An 18,633-nucleotide genomic window follows, 5' to 3' on the forward strand; every position below is an offset into this window, starting at 1 on the left:
CCCATGCCATGCACCCTCCTGCCATACCTAGTGCCTGCTCACATCCCCCATGCCCTACACACTTACTCCACACCATGCACACACCACACCCCACGCACCCTCGCCCCTGCCATGCACCTTCACCTGTGCGCTGCTTTCTCACCGTGCTCGGGTACGAGGGTCCCCCATACTCATGCATGCTGTGCACACTCACCCATGCCCCACACACACTCACCCATGCCACGCACGATCACCCCACACCCTGTGCCCTCACGCGCACTTGGTGCACTCTCACGCTGAGCACATTCAGTCCACACCTGGTGTATGCTTATCCCACGCCATGCACATTCACCCATACTCTCTGCACACTCTGCTTCCTTGTGCACACCACTAAACCCCACGCCCACAGCACCTTTCTCCCATGCCCTCAGCACACTACCCCCAGCAGCATGCACTCCCCCAAGTTCCCACGAATATGGTCCCACAGCATGCACACTCACCTCCCACTCCATGCACAGTCCCCCACACCGTGCACACATGCCCACGGGCCACGTACACTCAGCTCTCCCTGCTCTCTAGACCCACGCCGTACTTGCTCACCCCACACCATGAACACTTACCCTACACCCTGCGTACACTCCTCCGCGCTGAGCATTCCCACCACACACACTTCTCAGCGCTGTGCACGCTTACCCCACACACCGTGCCCATTCACCCACGCTGTGCCCACCCCACACCGCTTCCCCCCCCAGCCCCGCGCCCACTCCTCCGCCGCCCGTGCCCGCTCGCCCCCCCGCCGCCCGCTCCCTCCCCGGCAGGCTGCGTGCGACACGCCGGCTCCCCGCCCCGCTGCCACCCTCTGCCCCGTCCTTCCCCCGCGGGCTCCTGTCTGGACGTGTCGGGACTCGGGCTCCGGGCGCTGAGTAATGCTCGGCGCAGCGCGATCCCAGGCAGAGCCGCTGCCGCCGCCGCTCCGCGCCCAGCGCTCCCGGGGCGCTCCGGCCGCGACCCTGCTCGCTCCGCCGGAGGCCCGGCGACACCAGCGGCGGGGGGCGGCGGGGGGGCCGCGGCTCCCCATGTGCCTGCGGGCCCCGCGGGAGCCGCGGAGCCGCTCGCCCGGCGAGCCCTGCCCACGCTCGCCGCGGCCCCGGAGCCCCGGGGCGCCCTGGGGAGCGGCGAGGGAGCGCACCCCGCGGACCGAGGGCCCCCCCGGCCCCCCGGCGCGTCCCGCCATGGGGGCTGAGCCGGGGGGCTGTGCGCGGCGGGGCGGCGGCGGACAGGGCGGGGGGCGCGCAGCCCTCGCCGGGCTCGGAGGGCGCCGGGGCGGCGGGAGGCGGGGGGGGCATCCCGGGAGGATGGCAGAGCCGCCCCGGCGAGCCGAGCCCCGGCGCGCAGGGAGCCAGTGAGAGGGAGGAGAGGGGAAAACACAAACAAGCAAACAACCCACAACAAACAAAGCGGGCAGAGAGCAGCGCCGAGCCCCGCCGCCCCTGCCCCAAAGGCGCCCGCCCGCCCGCAGCCCGCACAGCCGCTGCCCCAGCGAAGATGCGCCCGGCCTTGGCCCACGGACTCTGCTCGCTGCTGCTCAGCCTCTGGGTACCCAGGTAGGAGCTTCACCCCTCCATCCCCAGCCCCGCCGCTGAGAGCCCCGGCCCCACGGGGAGGGAGCGGGGAAGCCGCCGCGCCCAGCCCCGCACCGGGGGCGGTCTGCCCAGGGGGCTCCTGGGGGGGTCCCGCCGCCCCAGCCCAGCCCCGCACGGCTGCGGGCCCCCGTTCAAGGGGCCGTCAGGGCTGCTGCCCCTGTCGCCTTCCCTCGTCCCGACGGAACGCCGGTGGGATGCGCGGCTTCCCCCGCTCCAGGAGGCTGTCCCCCTTCGTCCCCGGCCGGAGACGCTGCAGCGCCCGCCCCGACTGCCTCAGTTTCCCCGCTCTCCCGCAGAGGACGAGGGAGTGCCGGCTGGGATGCCACTGTCGTGGGGGTCGGTGCCTACTGGATCCCCCTGCATCCCTTCCGTGGCTCCGCCAGTCCTAAAGGCTAGGGGGGTAAGAGGGGGCCACCTGCTTTCCAGAAAACGAACCCCCAAATTCACCATCCCTGTCCGTCTTCGCCTTCCCTCTGCCCGCTCCCAAACTTGTGCGCTGCAGGCAGCCAGGGGTTAATCCTGGTGCTGGTATGAGTGGGGAGGGTCCCCCGCCCTTCCCCCTCCCTCCAGCCCCTTTAAATATAATTTGTTAACGTTGGGACTTGTATTAATTAAAGCAGCAGCCGCTGCAGCCTGTGACCTGGGGGCCTGTCACCGTGAAATCAAGTTTAAATCCAGATTTAAAGGGGGAAGAGAGCTGGGGGGAGCGCTGCATCCTCCTAAGAAGTGTGACAGTGACAGCTTCTTGCCGGTCCCTGGCCCTCCTGAGCCCTGGGTGGAGCAAGAGGCAGAAGGACCTTCCCTCCACTCTCCGGAGCCCCTGCCTCAGTTTCCCTGCAGTGCAATCGGGAGAAAGACCGTAACGTCGCCCCCATCCCGGGATGCCCTGGGAAAAGATGGCAGGCGCTGTGTCAGGCTCAGGACACGTAGGGAACAAGGTCATTGCAGTGCTCAGGGCAGGAGCTCCTGGGCTTGGGGATGGTGGTAGCTGCGTCCTGCTCTGCATCTTGTGTCAGCGAGGGCTTGCTTGACAGTGGGAATGAGTGCAGGAAGCCGGGAAGAAGATTTCTCCTCCTGTGTAGGGGTTTTGGAGGGATGCACTCCCTTTCTTTTCCTTCTCCGCTCCACCTCGACTCTCCGTATTGGAGTCACTGTGGATTTGCACTGGAGCATATTCGTATATGAACCTGTGAAAGTGGTGGGATGGGTATAAATACTCTTGCGAAGCTGGAGAAAGCAGCAGCCTGATCCTGACAGTTCTCCCTCTCCCCTGAGTAAGCTGTAATTCAGCAGGGACACTGGGGCTGAACCCTCCCTCCAGAGCTGGGTAAGCACTTAGCTGGGGAACTCATCCCCTGACAGCTGCTTCACTCCATGTACCTGCACCAGGCTTGCAGGATTTGAGGGAACAGTGGGGGAGTAACCCTTTTCCCCAAGACCTGGCAGCTGCAGTCCTTCCTCCAGCATCCTCCTCCAAGTCTTGTTTCTGTAATCAAAGTTCAAAGGACTTCAAGCTCCTTGCTTCTCTGGGGACTCAGATCTTGGCTGTCCCAGGGAACAGGGAGAGACCTTCTTGGGGAGAGCCCCAGCAGAGACCAAGCTCTCCTGAACAAGCAGTGGGATGGTGCTGAGCTCCTAGTGGACCATGCTGCAAGATGCTGGATGCTGCTGGGCATCCTGCTGCCTTCTGCTTGCTTTGTGGGTCTTCCACCTGGACACCCAAGTTTATCCCAGAGTCCTTCAAGCCATTCCCTGGAGATGGGCAAACACTTCCTCCTGTCTCCTTCTCCATATTTGTCTGTCATGAGTACCTCTGTATTAGCTCCCGGCATCTCTCTCTGGACATGCTTTGTCTCCCCACATCCCATGTCCCATCTCTACACACTCCATCTACTTCCCCATTTCCCCAGGCAGCATCTCTATTTGTACACCCTGGACCCCTGCCATGGACCATGTGCCTCCCCTTGCACCCATCCATCTCCTGCTCTCTGTGCTTCTGGGGCCACAGGCATCTGGTTCAGTGGGGCTAGGATGTGACGGTGGACTTGGGATTGTTGCTGGGAGCTTGAGGGTCATTGGCACGTGCTTGGCTCCATATTTCACAGCTGAGCTGAAAGGAAAAGGCTGATTGCTCTCTTTACCTCCCTTGTGAGGGCCAGCAGTGATGGGGGGGATACAGGAGATGCAGGGAGGGCATCAGCCAGCAACAGGGATGGAGCCAGACCTGGAATGGGCTGCCTGCTCCAGGGTGTCTAAATTCTCCCAAGGGGAAAGCCACGCTTTCTGTGGAAGGCGAGTTGAGGCAATGTGTGCCGAGAGTCTGCACTGCACAGCCAGTGTGGGAGATCCCTGGGGGAGCACACAGAGGGAGTGCAGTCCTGGGAGATGCTGGGCTCCAGAGGCAGGATGGCCAAATTTGACTGCTGCTGTGCAAAGGCAGCCAGGGTGTCTGCGCTGTACTTATGTTGTTGGAGGGGACTGCAGCCCCAGTGCTGCTGGGTATCTCTGCCTGGCTAAGCTGTCATTGTGCCCAGGGTTTTTCCAGCCTTCCCTATATGCAGTGGGCACAGTGTGGATCGAGGAGCATCTCCCTTCCCTGTGTGTGTCCCCCACAAACTTTTCCCCTTCCCCAAAAGGAAAACCAAGTGGTTGACACATTGCTTGCTCTGAGCTCAAGGGTGTCCTTTTCCCTCACAGCTCCTGCTCCAATGAGATCCTGGGCCTGAAGCTGCCATCAGAGCCAGTGTTGAATGCCAACACGGTGTGCCTGACCCTGCCGGGGCTGACGCGGCGGCAGCTGGAGGTGTGTGTGCGCCACCCCGACGTCACCGCCTCGGCCATCCAGGGTATCCAGATTGCCATCCATGAATGCCAGCACCAGTTCCGAGACCAGCGCTGGAATTGCTCCAGCCTTGAGACCAAGAACAAGATTCCATATGAGAGCATCATCTTCAGTAGAGGTAAGGGTTGGAGGTTCCTCTCCTCTCCCACTGTCCAGCACCTGCTCTCTGGAGCCCTCATGGGTTCCCCCTGGGCCCCTGCACAGCTCTTCCTTGGCCCAGGGGATGAGGCCAGCTCTTCAGCATCCCCATGGATGAAAGGAGAGAAATGTCATGGTGTGCCAGACGAAGGATTATGCACTATGGCAAAGCTCCTCCATGCACCTTTGTACCTGTGCTGGCCCTTGTCCTGAGGTGCCCCTCCCTGACCAACCCCAGCTGCTCCTAAGGCTTCATCCAGGCCTCACATCTTTCTGGCATCTTCTCCCCGTGTGGTCTAGGCTGGTGTTTGGAGCAGTGCCACGGGTGTGCAGCAACAGCTGTGGGTCTGAAGGTGGATGCCATGCTCTGGGATTTGGTTTGGTGGATGCAGTTGAGCATCTTGGCTCAGTCGTGCCCTGGGGATGGGGTTTTAGTGTGCTGTGATGAGCTGAAATGCACCCAACTAGTGGGACATAGTTCTGTGAGCCTGGTGTTCTGCCCTTGTGTTGGCTCTCCAGTGCAGAGAGCTAAGGGCGCTCTGTTTTGTGGGACCCTAAAGCATGATGGCACAGGGGACAGGGATACAGGCTGTCCTGGGACCCCACCTGCCCACACAGCCCCCAGCTGTGCTGCTGAGAGAACTCTCCTGGCTCTCCACATTTTGCCAAGGATCCTGATGTCAGGATCTCCTCATCTCCTTCGCAGTCCTGGCTGGCTCTGCCTGTACCAGAGCCTTCCAGGTTGATACTCTTTCCCTCAGGAGCACTCTGGGTGTGCAGATGGGCTGGCCTGCATGGTGCAGATTAGGGTTGTGACCTTCTATAGGACTTGAAGGTATCTCTTCACCTGAGTACCCTTTCGTGAAGCCTGTGCCTCCGCATATACCTAAGTGCCCATTGCCCCAGACCACAGGCAGGAAGGACAATATGGTACTAGTGGCAGAAGGTCAGGGTGCTGAGGGCAGGCGAGGTGCTCAGCACACATACCACTCCTCCAGCTCCCAAGAAAGGTGAAAACTACTGAAGAAACTGCTCACATACCCACACTGTGAGCCTCTCAGCCTGATGCCCAGCAGAGAGTTGCGACCATCCACTCTTCTTCAAACATCCTTCCACATCCTACATCTTCTTTCCCTGGGGCTATGAGGAGATTCTTAAAGAGGAGAGGTTGGCAGCTTGAGGCTTACATGTCATTGAGGGGATGCAGTGGCAGGAGCCCACAGGCAGTTGTAGCAGGTTGGGAGAAGGCTGGAGAGGGGAGCACAGAAGTGTTTTGGTGTCTGAAGATCCCTCATGTCCAGGGCAGCCTGGACATCACTGGATGGAGTGCTACCTTGGAGTATGTGTGGCATCAGGGCTGTGGTCCTGCCATGGAGCAGCCCTGGTCACTTTCAGGACCTTAGTGCCTGGAGAAGGGCACTGCCTCTTCCCTCTGTGAGCAGTGCCCAGGTTAGGGCCTGGCAGGAAGGGTGGGGACTGTCAGCTCTGATAAGCATCAAGGTATTTCCAGGTCCTCTGAGGAATGCAGTTCACTTCTAGTCTCCTCGGGCGGCAGGAGACACCGACTTGCTGGCTCAAGTTGCTCACGCACCCAGACAAGCTTCCTTGCTCCGGGTCCCACCAGGCTGGGTGAGAAGCAGCAGCAGCAGCAGCAGAGGGCACTGACCTGCATCCCTCCCTCAGCCCTCCTCGTCTGCTGGTGGCCCCAGTGACGTGCACCTCACTTGTGTCTCAGGTGCTCCTGCAGCCCTTCCTGCTGTCAGGGCTGTGACCGATGGATGTGGGGACTCCCACAGACCCTGGACTCTTGTCCCAGTCCTGGGCTCTTGGATATGGCCCAGCCCAGGCTCTCGGCATTGGTGGGATCCTATTCTCTGGAATGGAGACCCAACACCCAGCCACAGGGCAGGATGGAGGTAGGGCTGGAGCATCAGAGCAGGCAGGCATCTCATGACACTCCTGTTTTGGCAGCAGAGGGTGCAGGATGAGCCTCAAGCGCCCAGGCTACCTAATGTAGTTTCTTGGAGCCAATCTGGCATGGAGCAAGCCTTGAGGCTGGAGCCCTGGCCCACTTTGAACCCACCCATGTCCCTCAATAACAGTGCTGGAGCTCTGAGCTTTGCCTTCCATCTGTTACAGGCACAGCCATCCGGGCAGGGATGCTGGATGCATCTCAGGAGCCCAGTGTTGGAGGAGAGGCGAGTGGCGGAAGTGAGGGGTGCAGGCTCCATGCCGCAGACTTTAATGCATCTGACCTCCGGGGACCGGGTCTCTGCTCTGCTCCCTGCCCCATCCTTGCCGTGCCTGGGAATGCAATGTGCTTGTAGGATCATTGTTTGTAACCTGAAGTGACAGACCCCTTTAATCTTTCATTCCTTTTCCCACTTCTTCTGCCATCAGTTCAGCCGTGCGTGAATCTCACTTTAAATTATTTGTAGCTGGCTTCTCCCTCCCGCTCTCCCTGCTTGGCTCCGCTCCCCAACTCTGTCCTCTCCTCCTGCATCTCTCACATCTTCTGCAGTGTGGGCATGAGCCGGGCAGGGTGCAACACTGTTCCAAGCTGTCCCATGGTGCCCGTCCCACACTCTGCCCAGTATCTAGGCACCCGGTGGAGCCAGGGGCCTCATCCCCTGGGGACAGAGAAGAGGACAATGGTAAATGAGTGCCTGTCTCCTCATCCTGCTGAGCTGATCCCAGAAGTTTGAGTGCAAGCCCTGGGGAGACAGGAAGGAGAGGCTTCAAACTGGACAGGGCTGGGAGTCTGGGGTGGCTTCAGAGCAGCGTAGCTGGAGACAGAGATGCTAACAGCATCCTGGGCAGAGCATAGACCTGGGAGGTGCTGCTATCCCTGGCGCGCAGGGAACAGTGGCTGTGAGGCACAACAACAGGTTAGTGGAGGGCAAAGGGGGTGCCTAGGAGTTTACCATCCCTGCTCTCACAGAGTCACTGGGTTCTTTTGAGACATCCCCATGGTCTGTGGGTTTTTCAGATCTGGTCTTTTGATGCTGCATCCTTGGGGTATGAGATGTCCTTTGTACCCTTTTGTGAGTCTCCAGTGCCATCTGCACCCCCCCATCTTCCTCGGCCCGTGTGCCCTCCATGTGCATCCAGGCTCAACAGTTCTATTGCAAATCCTCCTCCAGTCCTCCCTGGCTCCCCAGCTGGCTGCCTATGTACTCACCACCTTCCTGCCCGTTCTCTGGCACTGTCACTTCTGCCAGCACCCTCCAGTGCTGTCCCTGGTCCCATCCTTCTCTGCTGTACCTCCCTCTCCTTCCATGTGCTCGCCTGGCTGACAGAGACATCCTTTCTTGGCCTCAGGAGATGTAGGAGGATGGAGCAGAGAGGTGGAGGCAGGTGGCTGCATCTACACCAGCAGTGAAAATAGGTCCCCTGCTCCTGCTCCACGGGTGAGCAGCACAATTGTGTCCACCTCACTGGAGAGGATGGCCTGTTGTCCTGGTGTATTGTCCCACCACAGCATCTGTGGACTGCCAGGCACTGTGTGGCTTGGTTGGGCTGACCCATGCCTAGTTGCCTGACAAAAACCAAGCTGCAGATGATAGTGGGTCACTGGGTCTTGGTCCTTGTCCAGTATGTGTGCACCCATGGGTGGGTACAGTGCCATCAGGGCTGGGACTGTCTGGCTGCTGGGCAGGGGCTGTCTGAGGTGTGCTATGGGACTGACTATTCACCTTTGCTCATCCCAACCCCAACCCCATCTACATGGAGCTCTGAAAAAATTGGGACCCCCATGGAGGGGCTGGATGTCCTTGAAGGCCTTCAAAGGCTCATGGTTGGAGGGAACGTGACTCTGGAGCGCAGTGTCTCTTGGTTCTTGCAGCCTTTGGAGAGATGGGTGATGCTTCCATGCCCTGTGCCCACCTTAGAAGGGCTCACTGGTGCCAAGGGGTCTGCATTGCCATGGCGAAATCTTGATTTCTTACAGCAGAGAGCGGGGAACTCCCTGCACGGATGGAAACACCAGGTGCTGGGGCTCAGCCAGCTGTGAAATGGAGCTTGGGGAGGCTTTGCTGTGTGCTGAGGGAGGCAGGTGCTGTTACAGCTATCCAGGGAGATGCTGCCAAGCTCAGGACCCCGGCACCCAGCTCTGCAGAACCCCAGCCAAGCTCCGGTGCCCGCAGACCGCAGCGCCTGGCCTGGCGCACCTGCAGCTGGGCTGCTGGCAGGGTTTTGTGTACCCCCAGGCAAACCAAGGGCTTTGCCCACCTGGCCCTGAAGCACATGTGGGTGCTTTGGATGCTTGGCTTCATCCTTGTGGGTTCCCCTGTTCCCTGGACCTTCTCCCCACTGATGGGTGCAAGCGAGACCCTGGGGCCAGGCAGGATTCCCGGCGGTGCGGGGCTGAGCCCAGCTCCCTGCAGCCTGCATAGCAGCAAGGGCTGCTGTCTCAGAGCGCCGTGGGCAGACAAGGAGCGAAGGCTGCGGGCTGTCCCTGGCACGCTCAAGAAGGTGAAGGGAGGCAAGTTGGGATCTGCAGGGAGGCATTTAGCGCCTGGTGCTGGGCCAGACCCTGGCAGGTTCACCTGCAGTTTAATTAGGGAGAGGGGAGGGGAAGGAGCGGGGCTGGGGGAGAGGCAGCGTGTCGGGACTGGCCGTGTCGGCAGGCCTTGCAGGAGGTGGCGGGAGAAGTTCTCCTCTGCCTTATATCAGGGCGGGGGCAATGTGCCCACAGCTCCTGGCAGATAGACCTCACTCCTGGGGGGTATTGCCATGAAGGGGGCAGCTGAGCATCCCTGGGGTACCCTAGGGTGAGCCTATGTGAGGCTGTCCTGCCAGCTCCCTCAATGCCACCCAGGCACTGCAGTGATGGGGGTTGGGAGAGAGTTGTTGCCTGGATGTGATGGTGAGCTGTGGCAGGAAGGCCATGGCTCCAGCTCTCTCTGGTCTACAGACTGTAGAGCCTAGAGCTGTGCCCGAGCCAGCCCTGTAGCCTCCATCCCACCTCTGCTTGAGAGATGGAAGAACTGCAGTGTCCATGGCAGAGCCAGTGCTGCTGAGACTTGGGGTCTTGCTAAATGACCAGCCATCTCCTTGGCACATCTTGACAGGGAAAACTTTCCCCTGCTAAGCAAGCTGCTTTGGGATTTGACCTGGGGATGAGGTTTCAGACCTGTCCTCCTTGCCTAGCATGGTCTTTGAGTACATAGCAGGCTGGATGCCGGTGGTGGTGTCAGGGTGGTGTCCTCCGTTCCCTCTTCCCTGCAGGATGCAATACATCTTGTACCACCCACAACTACACCTCTTCTGTCGTCTCTGGAGGGATATGGTGACTCAAAAATCACTGCTGAGGTCTTAGGTGGCTGGGGTAGCTGGAGAGCCTCCCTCCAAAGGGCTCAGGGCTGGCCACCACATGCCACTCTCGGCTATGGTTCCTGGAAGCTCCCACCCTTGCCGAGCCCATGAGGCTGGTGGTTGTTGCCTGCAGCCATGTTGCTCGTTGCTTTGCTTCAATCCTCTGTCTCTGGCGTGGCTGGGGTAGAGCAAGGAATGTAAACTGAACCTCCAAGCAGAACCGTACTGGCATGGCTGCTGTCATCCCAGTGCTGCCCTGACCCTCTCTTCTCCTTTGCTCACAGCTCCCTGTGAGAGCAGGTGAGGGAAGAAGGGGAGAAGGAAGGGAAGAAGGGGAGAAGGAAGGGAAGAATGGTAGGGCCAGGCAGAGTGATACTGAGCAGGGAAAGGAGCATGATAAGATGGGAAGACAACTTCCTGAATGCTGTGATGTCATGCCCTAGGGACCAGTCTGTCCCCTGCCACAGCCTGGGGAATGGCAGCTCCAGGGACAAGGACCCATGCCTCATCCATCAGCTCACATGTGCTTGGAGAGTACTAGAGGAAGAAGGAGGACTGGGGCTTGACCCCAGGGGTTTCCCAGCGCTGAAGGGCACCAAACAAACCTGACCTCTTTACCTGTTAGGACACAGGCTTGCTTGACGGACTGGGTGGGGTAGAGCTTGTGTCTGGGCTCCAGAAGGGATTTTAAGGAGATGCCACACCGGAAATTATTTTTTATGCTGGAAAAATGTGCGAGAAAGAGGCAGGGCTGAGAGGAGGGTGTTGTTCTGGGGGAAGGGTTTGCTGCCCCTGTCCCCAGGCACCAGCTGTGTGAGGAGCTGGGGGTGCCCGGCGGGGTGGCCCTGACAAACTGGGCTGTGCCCAGGTTTGGCATGTGAAGGGCTGGAGCTGACCGAGATGATGGGATCAGAGAACTGACATAGGGAGGATTTGGGAATCCAGGAGAGCTTTCTGTGCTGGTTCTCCATCCTCCATTGCTCACCTGGGGACTGAAGTTCCCCAGATGTGGGCCTTCGTGCTCCAGCAGCGCTGTGGGTGTGTTGCAGGCACTGCCTGCCAGCACTCTCCCCGGGGAGGCTGCACGGCACAGTGTACGCACCAGCAGCCCCATTACCTGCCCGCTGAAAAATGTTGTTCAACTTGTGCATGGAAAGAGGCAGGCTGAGAGCAAGCTTGTCCCACACCAAGGGGAAGCTGGGAGAGGCTCCTGCTGGCTTTTAAGCAGCGCCTCGTTAATTTTTTAAATGCACCAGTGTCAAATTAACACACAAAAGAGCAGCATGACTTTAAATGCAGGTTTCTGGGCTGCATTTCATTTTCCTTTAATAAGATCATAGCGTTTGCTCAGCGGGCGGCAGCGAACCACGGAGGAGACATGCGTGGTGGGGAGCACTGCCAAGGATGGGCAACAGCAGTGTTTGCACTCTCACCTCTCCTGACTCTGTGGTGCAGGCAGGGAGCTGGCAGAGCTTTGGGGGGCTCACCTAAGGCCTCCGTTTGATGGCATGGATTTGGTAAAGAAAGCACCCCAAAACCTGTAGTCTGTTCAGCTGTGTTGAAGCCAGGGCAAATGAAACTGCTCATGTCCAACAGAGGGAGAGAGGCTGGGAACTCCAGCTATTTATTTATTCACATGTGACGCCACGGCACAAAATCTGGCTCTCCCTCCATCCTCGCCTCATGCTGGGGCCAGTCACTGTGCACCAAAGCAAAGGGCACTGCAGGCTCCACGCCTGGCCTGGGAACCACAAACAAAAATATTACTTCGCATTTCAAATAAAATAGAAATTCCCAGGGAGGAGAGGGTCCTCACCTGGCTGCAGTGAAGCCCAGAGATTCTCAGGCATCCCCTGCTCACAGCCACATGGAGCCCCATGGAACCCCTTCTGTGAGACCTGTCCCCATCTGCCCTGTCCCCAGCTAATGACACTTGTGGATGTCCTCACTCTCTAGCGTTTAATGACAACCAGCTGCCGGCTCTGGCAGCACACAGTGTGGTCATGGCATGCTCTAACTGACTAGGGATGCTCATTTTTTTCCAGCCTGGTATCACAGTTAGAGCTTCTTGTGGGAGCTGGCGGGGTTTAGGGTAGGAAGGGATATGGGCAGATGGATGGGGCTGGACAGGGAGTGCAGCCTGCTCTTTTTACTGCCTAATCTGCACCCTGTGAGTAAGCAAAAGTGGCCCATTCTTCAGCAGAAATATTTCTCAGCCAGCGTTATATTTAGTATAGTAGGGAACTCTGAGTGGAGAGGGGAGGAGGGATTGCCTTTCCCATCAGAGCCATGATGCTGATGCCTGAACAGTGCTGTGGTGGCATCTCCTGGAGTGATGGGAGAGCAGGGTGATGGTGGAAGCTGGGGTCCCAGCTGGGGCAGGGCTGTCCCTCAGGGCAGCAGTGTGTCCTGGAGGGGATGGGGCTGGAGAGGGAGCATGGTCTGTGTGGGAGCTGGTGCATCTGGAAAAAGTAAGACACAAGCTGAACCTCCAAATCCCTACACCCCAGTGTAGGGATCCAGCCAGGATCATCCGGCCCTCCACAGGGGTCACGCCACCCAGCCTGAGCCCCACTCTCTGCTTCCTTGCAGGCTTTCGGGAGAGCGCCTTTGCCTATGCCATCGCGGCCGCCGGTGTGGTGCATGCCGTGTCCAACGCCTGTGCCCTGGGGAAGCTGCAGGCCTGTGGCTGTGACCAGAAGCGCCGTGGCGATGAGGAGGCTTTCCGGCGCAAGCTGCACCGTCTCCAGCTGGAAGCCATGAACCGTGGCAAAGGCATGGTGCACGGGGTGCACATGGAGCACATGCCGGCGGAGACCCCTGGCCTCCAGGACTCCTGGGAATGGGGTGGGTGCAGCCCTGATGTGGACTATGGAGAGAAGTTTTCCAAAGATTTCCTCGATTCCCGGGAAACCTACAGGGATATCCACTCCCGTATGCGGCTGCACAACAACCGCGTGGGCCGGCAGGTGAGTGAGGCACTGGGGACAGTGCGGGGAGGTGATGGTGGGAACAGGGTCCCCAGGACATGTGTGGGAAGGCTGCGAGTGCCTCATGCTGGCTGCTGTGGGACCAATTGTGAGTCTGGGATTGCCCCCAAGGCACTGCCTCTCCCCAGTCTTGCCCAGAACAAAGGCAGTGATGCCCTTAGCAGGACAGGTGCAAGGATGTGCTGGTCAAACACCTGCTGGGGACAATACCTCTGCACATTGCTGCTGTGCCCTTGCCGAGGGACACTGTCCCAGGCCACTGTCACTGCCTGTGCTGCAGTGGTGCTACTGGGGTGGCACAGCAATGATTCTGGCTCCTGCCTCTCAGGAGCTGGGTGAACTGGTGTTGGGCAGCTGCAGTGGGAAGAAGCTGAAGACAGGGAGGGGAAAGTCACTGGCATCATGGGGACACAGCACAGATTCTACAGCACCCAGCCATGTCTCTCTCTCCAGAAAGGGGGTCTGTGCCCTAAGGAGGCAGATGTGAATGAGATTGAGTTAGGCAGTGGGCTCCTATACCAGCTGGGAAGCACAGCATGCCCTTAGGAGCAGAGGTGACAGCCCACAGCCTTGTCCCCCAGCTCTAGCAGTGTGATGGAGCCTGTCCAGGCAAGCAGGACGGTCTCCCTTCCATTCTTATGATGTCAGGTCTTGTTAAAGGTACTAATTAGTAGCTCACTCCATCTGGAAGCTGATGTTTAAAAGCAGCGTGACATTGGAGACAAGAAGCATGAAGGCAGAAGGGGCTGGGAGGATGGCTGCATTTCCCTGCCTGCTGTTGCTCCCAGCAGGTGCCTGAGAGATCCCATCCAATAGGACACATGTCTGAAAGACCCCAGCCACATGCTGCCAGGGCAGTGCCTAGGGATCTGTAGTGGCTGCAGGAATAAATAATTAAAGGTCAGAATTCCACAGGGAATGTTTCCTTGGGATGGCTCAGACATTTGGATGTGCCTCTTGCTTTGAGCATGTTTGAAGTCAGCAGGTGAGGAGAGGATGCTGCAGAGCAGGACTTTAGTGTGTGGCTTTCCCTGATGCTGGAGCTGAGTTTAACCACCCTGGAGAAGCCACCCCAGTCTGGCCAAGCTGTAAATGCCTGGGGAATACCAAAGCTTTTGATTTGTTTGGCTTTGTTTGCTTGCGTGTGGTGAAGGCTCACTCAGTGTTAGGCAGCTAAATCCTCTGCAGGCTGCTCTGGCCCAATCTGGGCAAGACCCCCATTCCTGTTCTGACTGCAGGGCTCATCCTGATTCCCCTACATCTCTACATGCCCTGGATCTCTGGAACTCTTGGCAGTGCTCAGAAACCTGTGGTCTGTGTTCCCTGCTTCCCAAGGGAAGCCGCACAGCCTGCAGAAGGAAGGGAAGGTGAGAGAGGAATATTTGCTCTGGCGGGATGTCACGAAACATTTCCCGTGGGATCCAGTAACAGCAAAAATGCCTGGGGTCTGCTTGTCCCCAAGGGCAGGCAGGCACGGGACTTGCAATGTCAGGTCTTGGTGGCTTCAGAGACAAGATCTGGACCGATGAAAGAAGCCTGAGAGCTAGAAGCAGATGCAGAGGAGAACTAAAGGAATAAAGGAGGGAATGGTACCAGTGCAGGTGAGGAAGCAATGCCTGGATAGGCTGCCCAACTCAGGGGCCTTGTTGAGATGAGGGTGTGAACCCATGTGTGATGGCTGTGGGTGCCAGGCATTGGAACAAGGAGATGATGCTGTGCCTGGCCTACGTCTGTTGGTGCCATGCTTATTGCCAGGGCTGGTCCTGGCTGCCCCACTGGGGGTGCGTTCTCCAACTCCCCACTGGCTCTTTTAGCAATGCTGTGAGTCCCACACCCACCCAAGCCCCACTTACTCCTAGAAGCAATTTTCCTGCTGTAATAAGGAGCAACCTCCTGGGATTTCCCAGGAAAGGACTGGCTGTACTGATTGCAGCAGCTCTGTGGTCCTCCTCTCCAAGTCTCGAGGCTTGAACCTCTTTAGCACAGCAGTGATGTGGACATGCCCACCTTGTGCCATGCCCTGCCATGCACCATCCCTTTCCATGCACCATCCCTTTCCATGCACCAGGTAGCTGCAGCACCCAGAGCTCTCCAGCACCTTACTGATTCTGAGCATCCTCTCTGTGTATCCTGAGGGTACTGTGTGTGTGGGTAAGCCTGTCTCCCAGCTCAGACCCTACAATGCTGGAGGGAGGTGACAATTCCAGGAATGGTGGCATCCAGGAGCCATCAGATGTGGGTTTCTGTAGTGTAGTGGTTATCACGTTCGCCTGACACGCGGAAGGTCCCTGGTTCGAAACCAGGCAGAAACACGCTGATTTTTCCTTTTTACATCCAGCTATGAAGCTGGGCAGGGGATTGCAGCTGCAAGGGATGTGCAGCATCCTCTGATGGTGGCAGTGGTGACCTTGGTCCTGAGTCGGAGTAGGAAGTCAGCTATGGGATAATCATTGGTTGGTCCAGCTCAAGACTGAGGTGGGTGTTCTGCATCCCTGGGAGGCAGCAAGCTCCCCAGCAAAGAGCAGCAAGAGTGTGAAGGAGACTTTGCAGGTCGTCCTAACTCACCAGATCAGAGAGTGAGAGGGGATGAAAGGAAGCCAGGAACTACCCATTACCCTCACAACAAAGACCTACGATAAAGCTCTTATGAGCGTGCCTGGGAGGAGCTGGGAATGTTCGAAAGAAAGCACCAGCGAGTCCGGGCATGTGTTGAACTTGGGTGTCTATGAGACAGGGAAAGGACGGGTAAGGGTGCATGGAGAAAATCCAATGACAAAAGCATGGGGCCAAGGCTCAGATGGGCCCTTCTTGGATCTCCCAGCTCTGTCAGGGTCCTGTCCCCTCTGTGCTGCCTGTGCAGGAGGGAAAGAACAAGCCATTGCTGGTCAGGGATGGATGGGTGTTGTGGTGCTGGGGCTAGGGATGCTCAGCAGGGATGGCTTGGGTGATGGAGATGACCACACTTGACACCTTCTTCAGCCCCTGCTGTGACCAGCTGTAGCCCCAAATGAACCCCTGTCCAGCTGTCACACCACTGTCCCCTGAAGCCCAGTGGCCAGCCTGCCAGCCACAGCCCTGTATGCAGATTTTTCCTGGTCTAGCCAAGCCAGCAGGAAGGGAATGTGGGAAAGGATGGGGTCCCGGTGCCAGTGTGTTCCCAAGGATAGTGACAAGAACAGTGGCAAGCAGCTGGTGTTCCTGGCTGGCACACCCAGGCCATGGTAGAGAGGCCAGGTAGCTCATTAACTGTGAGGTGGAGGCTCTTCCCAGCAGGAGCAGGACTCAGCAGGATGAAAGCCAAACTCCAGCCCAGCCCAGACCTCTCCGCCATGTGCCCCAAGCTCCAGGCATGTTTCCCTGACCTGCCTTCATTACCATAACTGCTTAGCAACGGGGAGATTTACTCAAAAACAGGAAAACAAGGAATAAAAACTACTCACCCTTACCTAAACAAGGCATTCCTGTCACATGTGTCCCTTCCAGGAAGGGGGCAGGAATAGGCAACATGTGGCAGGCATGAAGCCAGGTGGCTGGGCAGGACTGGCATTGTGGGACAGCAGCTTCCACAGGGCCATGTGTCCCCTGGAATCTCCCCACAAGCCCTGGAGCATGGCCCTGGGTACAGTCTGCAAGCCCCAGCTGAGCTCCTGGTAGGGTTTGGGTGTCTGCATGGGCAGGGGACTTGCTGAAGCCTGTGTGAGCACGTGGATATGGGGGCACACAACCCAGCAGGGAACCCCTGTTGGGACAGAGCAGAGGACATTACAAACTGTCTCTTTCCAGGCTGTGTGGGCATATGTGGCCATGTTGTGTACCCCTGGAGATTGATGGCCATGAGCTGTTTCTCTTGGCTTGGCCACAGCAGTATCCCTGTGGCCAGGGTTGCTGAAGGAGAGCAGGCAAGAGCTAAAAGAGCTGCTCCCAGGACTCCCAGAACTGGGGCTTTATGGGATGAAGGTGCTGGGGAGGGGAAAGGAAGGGGAAAGCATCCCTCCCAGCTACTCCCATCCCTTGCAGTGCTACTGGCTGGTGAGGTGCATGGGGGACCCTTGCACTGGGGGGAGGGGTGGAGGGGGTCCCAGTAGGGCTGCAGAGATGTAGCCAGGCTGTCTTTTAACTGGGGTCCAGGATCAGGTTGATGCTGCTGGAGCCAAGCAGCAGTGGGAGGTGATATTCAGGCTCCTTCTCCTCCCTGTGCTCAGGTAGCTCACCCTCTCCTTTAGGTGCCAATCCCTTGCTGAAACATAAAAGCCAGTTGGTATTGCCAGGATGGGAAGGGACAGGGTGTGGGACATGAGTTGCACTGGGCACAGCAACAGGGTGCAGCCTTGCTGGCTTTGCACTTCCAGAGCTTTGATGGCTACTCATGCCAGCCCTTGATGTTCTCATAGTGCCAACCCACACAGAGGTCCACTGTGGCTTCTCCAGTCCCCAAAATGGGTCTCCTTCATGCTAACTCATCTGTCCTTCCTTCCTTCCCTGCCCAGGTGGTGATGGACAACATGAGGAGAAAGTGCAAATGCCACGGTACCTCAGGGAGCTGCCAGCTGAAGACATGCTGGCAGGTGACGCCTGAGTTTCGCCTGGTGGGGTCCCTGCTCAAGGACCGCTTCTACGGGGCCACCCTTATCCGGCCCCACAACCGCAACGCCGGGCAGCTGGAGCCGGGCCACGCTCGGCATCGCCGCCGGGCTGGCATCAGCGAGCTGGTTTACTTCGAGAAGTCACCCGACTTCTGCGAGCGGGAGCCGGCCCTGGACTCCTTGGGCACTCAAGGGCGCCTGTGCAACAAGACCAGCCCGGGCATGGACAACTGTGAGAGCCTGTGCTGCGGCCGCGGGCACAACATCCTGCGGCAGACACGCAGCGAGCGCTGCAACTGCAAGTTCCACTGGTGCTGCTTCGTGGCCTGCGAGGAGTGTCGCATCACCGAGTGGGTCAGCGTCTGCAAGTAGCCAGGCGGGGACGGGTGCCCACCCCAGGGTGCCAGGGACAAGCACGCCTGCCTGCGGCAGGGGAGGGAGACGGGGATTGGCGCTGGGGGGGAGGGGGAGCCGCCATACCCGCTTCCCTCCGCTCCGAGGGAGCAGGAGAGGAGATGCTCAGCACCCTCCAAAATCAGCACTTTGTCGTCACCTGGGAAGGGCAGGGCTGCCCGCTGCCCCCCAGCCCCACATGAGAGCACCAAGGCTCCCGGCCCCGGGGAGCGCACGGCCATGCTGTACAGACCGCCGACACCAGCACCACTCGGGGGGGCGGAGGGTGGGCGTGGGGGTGGGGAGTGCCCGCTGGCACCCGGCGGCGTGGAGCAGGGCGGGGTAGGGGACAGCAGGGCATGGGGAGCCCAGGGTGGGAGGGAAGTGGGGGGGACACACACTAGCACTGTGCACAAGTTCCTCCAACCACATGCGAGGTTGTGCTCGGAGCACGATGGGGTTGGAGCATCCCGTGGGATGGAGAAGGGGCACAACTCCCCGGGCTGGGGCTCACCTCTCACCTCTGGGCTGGCTTGGGCCGTAGTATCGTGGCCGGAGGGGCGGGTGCCCGGGGCTGTGCTGTGTGTGTCTGTGTTATTATATGGTAAGTTATTTTCTGATTGTGAATAAAAGTGGATTGGAGACAGCACAGGGTATTTCAGGATGCAGCACTCCGCTCTTCCTGCTGCCAAGGGCTCTCCATTCCTGTAGGGTGACAGAAGGATGGAGGGGGACCCTCGGTGCTGCTG

At 58.8% G+C, this 18,633-nt stretch overlaps 1 protein-coding gene and 1 non-coding gene across 2 annotated transcripts; both read left to right on the forward strand.

The window, feature by feature from the left end:
* Positions 1-1,275: 1,275 nt before the first annotated feature.
* On the forward strand, positions 1,276-18,182 carry WNT10A (Wnt family member 10A). The gene is made up of 4 exons (XM_039555554.1): positions 1,276-1,583; positions 4,320-4,582; positions 12,511-12,887; positions 17,396-18,182. Exons 1-4 carry the CDS (start codon positions 1,525-1,527, stop codon positions 17,861-17,863), a joined length of 1,167 nt encoding a protein of 388 aa, XP_039411488.1. The 5' UTR covers positions 1,276-1,524; the 3' UTR covers positions 17,864-18,182.
* On the forward strand, positions 15,148-15,220 carry TRNAV-GAC. The gene has a single exon. It is a non-coding gene; the product is annotated as a tRNA-Val (tRNA).
* Positions 18,183-18,633: the final 451 nt, after the last annotated feature.

Source organism: Corvus cornix, chromosome 7 (assembly GCF_000738735.6).
Source record: "Corvus cornix cornix isolate S_Up_H32 chromosome 7, ASM73873v5, whole genome shotgun sequence".
Classification (NCBI taxonomy): Eukaryota; Metazoa; Chordata; class Aves; order Passeriformes; family Corvidae; genus Corvus; species Corvus cornix.

Excerpts from the sequence above, each read along its gene's own strand:
- WNT10A (XM_039555554.1), top strand. The coding sequence starts at position 1,525 with ATGCGCCCGGCCTTGGCCCACGGACTCTGCTCGCTGCTGCTCAGCCTC. Across the intron at positions 1,584-4,319 it reads CTCAGCCTCTGGGTACCCAG|CTCCTGCTCCAATGAGATCC; the intron begins GTAGGAGCTTCA and ends TTTCCCTCACAG. Across the intron at positions 12,888-17,395 it reads ACAACCGCGTGGGCCGGCAG|GTGGTGATGGACAACATGAG; the intron begins GTGAGTGAGGCA and ends TTCCCTGCCCAG.